The 6004-nt window shown below is 34.2% G+C and overlaps 1 protein-coding gene across 1 annotated transcript; it reads right to left on the minus strand.

Moving 5' to 3' along the window:
- Positions 1–915: 915 nt before the first annotated feature.
- Positions 916–2794, minus strand: LOC130628976 (uncharacterized). The gene is made up of 4 exons (XM_057442049.1): positions 2701–2794; positions 2090–2497; positions 1532–1761; positions 916–1108 (listed from the first exon to the last, which is right to left on the minus strand). The coding sequence occupies exons 1-4, from the start codon at positions 2777–2779 to the stop codon at positions 974–976; spliced, it is 852 nt and encodes a 283-aa protein (XP_057298032.1). The 5' UTR covers positions 2780–2794; the 3' UTR covers positions 916–973.
- Between the last annotated feature and the right edge of the window lie 3210 nt (positions 2795–6004).

The following is a 6004-nucleotide window of genomic DNA, read 5'->3' on the forward strand; positions in this document are numbered from 1 at the left end:
GCAAAGCTTGTTTGTTGTCCACCTGTCCATGCAGCTGTACAAATCGCATCGCTTCGCGGATTTGTTATTTGATTGTCACTAGCCACTGACAAAAGTATCATACTTTGCAGCTGGATAAACATTTTTGGAGTTTGTTTCAATTTGTTTAATCATATATGCAACATAGAATGAATATACGAAAAACAAAAATTGTCTGCTTGTTTACAGAATGATATTTTTATCATATATGAGTTCAGCCATATGAGTTTTTTCTACGTGTAGTTCAATATAAACTATTACATGCGTGTGAAATATTGGATTGAAAAACTGCTAAATCACTTCTATTTTCTTTAGAATTTTCACTTTGAAAAAATAAATAGAAGGGCTCTATTTTTTTTTCCAGACGGGTAACTTAAGTTGTACGAGGCGTCACTGAAAATTTGAGTATATTACTAAAATTTACTAGTAGTCCAGAAGACAACCTCGTCCCTCGACTTTTTGGGTTTGTCCAAATATAAATAGCCTAACAAGTCCTGGGGACAGAATGTCTAGTAGAATGTTATACTTACAAAGTGGAATCCCTTCCTCGTTCTTTGTTGTTCACATCAACGACGGTGTCTTCTACACCGACTAATTGAGATGGGTTAGTATGTCACAGCACGAGAAGGGTCAGTACTGAGTATGCAATTATAAGAAATTCTCATGAAGTTGTATTAAAATTTGAAATATAGAGTGGAAATAATATGTAGTGAACATCCAACACCTTGTGACGTCATCAACGGGTCAGACCACAAACTAATTATTCCCAATATCCTATTGTATGGTTCGTATACCGTTATGACATATTCGGGTATTTAAAAACGAAAAAAATGTTCCTTTTAATCGTTTTCTTCTTCATACAATATGTAAAAACAACAACAACAACAACAGAAACAATGACATAAGTAAAATAGAACCAATTATTAGACGAAGAGTCCTCTGATTCGTGCATCGGTTACACAAATCCATTGGGATCTACACTGTCACGATCATCATCATCGTCATCAACATATACAATCTTTTTTCCATTCAATGCTTCTTCAGGCGTCGAAACCACTTGAACTTTTGCGTAGCCATTTCCATCATCGTTCTAAAAGATAAATAAATGTAGTTGTAGAAAATACTGTCTACTTTCAGAAATACTGAACTAGAGTCCCTAAAAGTCACTAGAAGATATAGCCGTTTCAAAATGGCAACCAACACCACCCCTGCCCAGTGACCGGCAGGTACTAAAAGGGGTAAATGGTCTTAGTAATGGATTTGAATAAGGTGCGCGAACCCCGCGGTGGGGACAATGTAATTATTAGGTCTTTATAAAAAACGAATAGATAGAACGTAGGGGGGAGCATTTCCAAGCGTAAAAACAAATTAATTTGAAGTTTTGATGTAAGAGAAAAGTAGCAATGCCCTGGTTTTCTTTCGTGTATGTAAATAAAAGGATTTTTGTTATCGTGATGAATCTTGAAAGTCAATCAATCTTCAAAAAGTTGTTAAACAAGAGAAAATAATTTACCTGGTCCACTCTCATCACTCTCTTCTTGTTGATGTTATGCATGGGTTCTCCTTCTTGTTTCTTCTCTTTCGACCAATCAGTGGTGTCTTTCTTAACTTTTCTTCTGTATATAAGAACTCCCACCACAACAGCAACAACAGCAAGAGCTAACACAGCCAGTACAGCAACAAGAACTATTGTCCTCTTCTTGCTACCACCGTCACTCGATTGGGCTCCTACTCCATCACTTGCTGAGAAAATAAAGAACTTCATATATAATTAAAAAAAAAAACGTTTTTTGGATGACTAGTGGGCTATTTTGACACGCAATTTTTCTTTGAAATGAAACATTTAGTCAAATTAGTAAAACTGTTGCATGGCATTGAAAATCGAATTTTCTGGTAACTCGCTAGCTTAATGTGTGAGTCTTGTTTAAGATGCATACGAAACATAGGATACGCAGAAACAGATATCATGGGTTGTATGCGATACATGGTCCGCCAAAATTCCAATTTCACCTTTTCGTGCCTCATATTGTAAAAACGATATGAAAAGAGAAGTAATTAATTCTTAACTTACATCTCAACAACCTCCGCGTTGATCGTATAGTCTGAACTCGACTATCACCGTTGTTGTAAATTTTTAAAGCGCAAAGGTAATAACCAGTATCACTTCCTGTTAGTCTCTCAATTGTGAGCGTCAATGATGTTTGTTCAGGCTGTGTCACTCGAACTCTACCAACATAGTTGAAAGGCATAGGTGAAGCGAGACTAGCTGGGGTTGATTGGCTGGTCCCTTTTATCTCTGCAAGAACAATAACATCGGAATCGTCTGAAACTTGTGTGCCTGTATCATTTTGTCGTCCACATTTAAAACCAAAAAAATCGTGGTTAATATCCAATGTATACTTCCACGTTAAAGATATGCTGCTTCCCTCATTATATGTGTACGTCTTTTGAGGTGGTGATGTTATACGTGAGGGTTTGACTAAATATAGAAGTTAAAACCGCAGTGTTATGCCTGTCCTGCATACAAAATGTTTTGCAACGAGCAGAAGAATTAAATATTTAGAATGGTACGCGAAAAAAACCACGGTAGAATTTAATTTTGTTTCACCAATTCCCTTAGACATTAAAAATGCTCAACATTCGACAATATATAACATTTTTTAAAAAAAATCGCATTCTTACCAGGAGTTATGTATGAACAGGAGAACAGAACAAAATAAATCAAATATTTGTGAGCAGTGTACATCAGGTCAGTCGCCATTTTTTCTAATCCAAACTAAAACCAAGAAAGACATCTGTAAAAATAACTTGTATTTCAAAAATTGACTTTAATAGAATTAAGACCAAATCCGATGTAAGTAATTCGGAACTGTTTGAAGAAACTACGAAATGGGTCGAGAATGTTGACTTTAGTGGCCTACGGAAAAATGCACTGGGGCGATAGAAAATGTTTTTAGGGTTCACTACCGGGCATGGAACCTTTTTGTAATAATGTTCAGATAGATATTCTGGCAAAATGGTACCTCAAGTTGCGAGGTAATAAGTTATATAAAGGACGACCAAACCCGGGGATTTATCCATGGGCTACCGACTAGTCTATATTATAATACCTGTATACGTTTGTCTGTTACGCAAAATTGTCTGCAAGTAGCGAGAGCACGCATTGCGGTATAAAGTAAGGGGGAGCCCGTGAATTTGGGTACCACAGCTAACCGACTAGAATGCTAAAATGGGCAGAGCAAAAACAAAGCACAAATCCTTTATCAACAAGCCCTGTTTTTAAGTCAAAAAAAATTAAAATAATAATAAATATAGTAAAGAATTATTTTTAACTATATTTGCTAAAAAAAAACTTGTGTAGTCTAAAAAGGTGTCTATGTGAGTGCGCATAAAAAACAGTTTAGTACCGCTCTTGAATTGTACACATAAATTGTGTTCGTACACAACCTCGTTCCCAGGGCTTTTTCTAATGAAGAAAAACTCACCTGTGGAACGTCTAGAGATATAAATAGCTCTTTGAATCTATAAAAAGCCTTTTGTCATAACTTCTTTAAATGGGTTTAGAGACCCGAATTGTCAAATTGTTTACGATCATACATAAGAGTACAGAGATGGCATAGCTGTAATGAATCGAAGGAAGAATTAACTGAAGGTTTTTTATGCTTTGATAATATTTTAACTCTTAGATTCACACACTTCATTAGAACTGCTGCTCATATCAGAAATCGAATGCATAAAGATATACCAAGATATTAATTTAAGCTTGGTTTCCATTAAGAGAATTTGTCGTCCAATAGTTATATTGCAAGTTTTCTAGAGAAAAATTCTATAACATTTGTTGTGAAACATCCTTTGTATCGCTTAGTTACAACATGTGTTTCCAAGAAAGAAAATGAGATAGGCCCAACCAAGAATTGAAAGAAAAACAAGAAATCAAGCTAAAAAAAAAGAGTGGTCTAGGTTTCTAATTTTTTTCGTGATTTTATCTCCAAATGTTTCCTCTAGGTTTCTTAAGAAAGAAGGGGCAATAAATAAATAACAAACAACTGCAAGTTACCATACATTAACGTCAACCTCGTCCCCAAGACCTCTTTCGCTTTCTTATATGAGGACGGCTCTTTCGCACTGCTGGGGACGAGGTTGCATTAATGTTTCCTTCAAAATTATGCAGAAAAAAATGCAATATTAAGAAAGTGTCGAAGGGAGTGAGCGTTGTTAACTTTCTTAAATTATTTTTGTTAAACAAGCTGCAATGGTAGTCTTCTAAATGCAATATGCATGCAATATTGAAATTTTCATTTTCGTCCTCAGCACTTTTCAGGATTTTCTATTGATGGGTACGGGGTTGGGAACTTATTGTGGAACTAATAAAATTAAATCGACTTTGCACATTGCTATCATGACAAAATGTTTTTTAACATACTGAATTCTTCAAATTATATTGAATGCATTTGTACAAAAAATTGCATTCCAAATTATAAAACTCCTATCTTTCCCCTTTTATTAACCAATCACAACAAAGAAAGAAAAAATATAAAACAAAGAAATACAAAGATTAATTCTAAACTCACTTCTTTTCAGCGAAACAACTTTCCAAGTTACAAAAAATTAATAAACTGAGCTTTTGTTTGAGTGCTCCTTATTTTCATCAAATTTTTTATGGGAATATATCTCTAATCACCATCATTAAGACATTTTTCACACGTTACATATGCAATTATAGTTCGATGATGGTACATTTAATTAGCATACTTCACCTCGTTAGCATTTACAAATGATAAAGATAAGAAGTTAGTCATTGTGAAAGTTGTTGAAAACAAAAATGGAAGCAAGTTATATATCAAGCTACAATCCAGTCTCTAAAACAAGCTCAAAATCAAAACGTCGTTTGATACTGGTAACGAAGTTGTGTCAAATCATGTCTTAAAATATTTTTTTACGAGGTAGTAATGAGCATAATGATTGCAGGCTTCGCTTAGCTTTTAGAATATGAGCATGCGTATTAGAATTTTTTCTTAAAAAAAGCTTTTTTTGTTAGCACGTGCCCCCTTAAAAAAATTTGGGAGTTTGTATGTGTGCAATTATCTCTAAATGTTTGGAGACAGAAAACTTTATAAACAACGAATAAAAATACGGAAAACGCTACCGTTTTTAATATTAGGCATATTAAGCGCTTAAATGATTAGATCTGCAGCCATGGAGGCTTTATATTGTGCAGATATGTTAGGCATTGTAATATTTTTTAAAAGTTGCTTATTTCCTTGCAACGGGATAAGAGAGTAGTGTCATATTTTTGTAATATATTTTCTCATTGTCCTCTGTTCACACGTTATAAATAACACGTTATATTTAACAGTCCAAACCTTCAAAAAAAACATTGCAGCTTGTAAGTCCACCCTGAAGTAACAAAAACAGGAGTTTTAAAAACAACAGTACTTTCCGAGACATATCTTATTTTAAATGTTAAACGTAAATAAATGAAAATTTTAAACCAAGCAAACAAACATTGGAAATTTTTAAAACTTCAGCTGCACTGAACCTCAACCAAAATTTCCAGTTTATAAAAAGTGTGTATTTGTCTTATGAACAAGTTGCTGCAGTAATGATACCAGAAAGTTCAAAATAATAATTTGTTTTGTCCCAACCTCTTCTTTGACTTTTTAACTTCTCCTTCCATAAATGTAAAAGAAAAACATCTTGTCCCCAGATCATGTTGTCTTTTTTACACTAAAGCTGCTTTTAGACGATGAATATATATTTTAGTTGATGGATAAAGTACATTGCATGTACCTTTACTTTTATCAGAAACCAATTAAAATGTGCAACAAACCACTTTTTTAACTTAAGGTAACGGAGAAGTATCTTTCTGACAATCTCGCCTTCCAAGATTGATTGAAAGAAAAAGAGAGCCCTGGGAAGAAGTTGTTCGTTCGCCGTAAATTTCTCTACTTACAGAGTCGGTACTTTAATAATGGCGGGCCTCTGT

The sequence above is a fragment of the Hydractinia symbiolongicarpus genome, chromosome 15 (genome assembly GCF_029227915.1).
Source record: "Hydractinia symbiolongicarpus strain clone_291-10 chromosome 15, HSymV2.1, whole genome shotgun sequence".
Lineage (NCBI taxonomy): Eukaryota > Metazoa > Cnidaria > Hydrozoa > Anthoathecata > Hydractiniidae > Hydractinia > Hydractinia symbiolongicarpus.